This window comes from Monosiga brevicollis, genomic scaffold (assembly GCF_000002865.3).
Source record: "Monosiga brevicollis MX1 MONBRscaffold_5 genomic scaffold, whole genome shotgun sequence".
NCBI lineage: Eukaryota > Choanoflagellata > Craspedida > Salpingoecidae > Monosiga > Monosiga brevicollis.
This window is the reverse complement of record NW_001865042.1, coordinates 161,199-162,234: the sequence shown is the minus strand read 5'-3', so window position 1 is coordinate 162,234 and position 1,036 is coordinate 161,199. Positions and strand designations below refer to the sequence as shown.

The 1,036-nt window shown below is 51.0% G+C and overlaps 1 protein-coding gene across 1 annotated transcript in view; it reads right to left on the bottom strand.

Annotated features, from left to right (window-relative positions):
- Positions 1 to 560: 560 nt before the first annotated feature.
- Positions 561 to 1,036, bottom strand: part of MONBRDRAFT_31632 (uncharacterized protein) — a gene marked incomplete at both ends in the record, with an annotated part of 12,933 nt that continues 12,457 nt past the window's right edge. The window contains one exon of the mRNA XM_001744020.1: positions 561 to 809. Within this exon, the coding sequence (XP_001744072.1) occupies positions 561 to 809 (249 nt within the window). The remainder of the gene's footprint in view (positions 810 to 1,036) is intronic.

Here is a 1,036-nt window from a genome sequence, read left to right as displayed (position 1 = left end):
GCTGGTGGACCCGTGCAGTGGCGCTCCAAGCTGCAGACGGTCACTGCCACGTCTACTGCTGAAGCCGAGTTTATGGCTGCTTACTCTGCGGCCAGCGAGACTATGTTTGTTGATCATTTGGTTCGTGAACTCTCACACGCCGTCTTCAAGCCCGTGTTGTTCAGTGACAACCAGGCGGCGATCCACATGATTACAAACGGAGCCAACTCTCCGGGCTCCAAGCACATTGCTGTCAAGTATCGCTTTGTGCAAGAGAGGTATGAACGCAACCAGCTCGATGTCCGGTTCTGCGGGACCAAGGACATGGTTGCTGACCTTCTCACCAAGCTGCTCAATGGACCGAGCCATCGTCGTTTGTGTGACATGCTCTTCCGTTCTCAGCTTGAAGGGGAGTATTAGAGGCACAATCTGAGACGGTATACTTTACCACGTTGTGTGTCCTCTGGTACTTGATGTTGTCCCACCTTGTTGTGTAACATCTTGCTGTACCATCTTGGTGTATCATCTTGTTGTGGCATCTGTTGGTCCCAACAGATTGCTGATATCGCCTCCACCTGTCTTCAGTGTGATAGTCCATTCTCTGTCTCCACTGTGTGTGTGTGTTTCCACCTGCTATAAATGGGAGCGATCTCCCTGGATCGGTACCATTTTCCTTCTTGACCTCGGTCGTTCCACTTCCCTCCTTCTGTCTTGTTCTGTCTTGTTCCTTCGCCTTGCTTCAATCCATGTTCTCGTATGCACTTCGACTGGTTGGATACCTCTGTGACAATCGCCTTGTCCACACACATTACACTGTACTGGACATACACCTTTAATAGAGTTTGCACGCAACGGTGATACCATGACCATCAAGCAGACAAAGTACATCGACGATATCTTGGCTACCTTTCACATGACCGATGCCAAGCCCGCGCCGATGCCATTGAGTCCAGGCATTTGCCTCGACTAGGGGAGTACCGACATTGACCCGTCGATCCCTTACCGTGAGCTCTTGGGCAAACTGATTTACCTCATGACTCACACTCGCCCTGACATT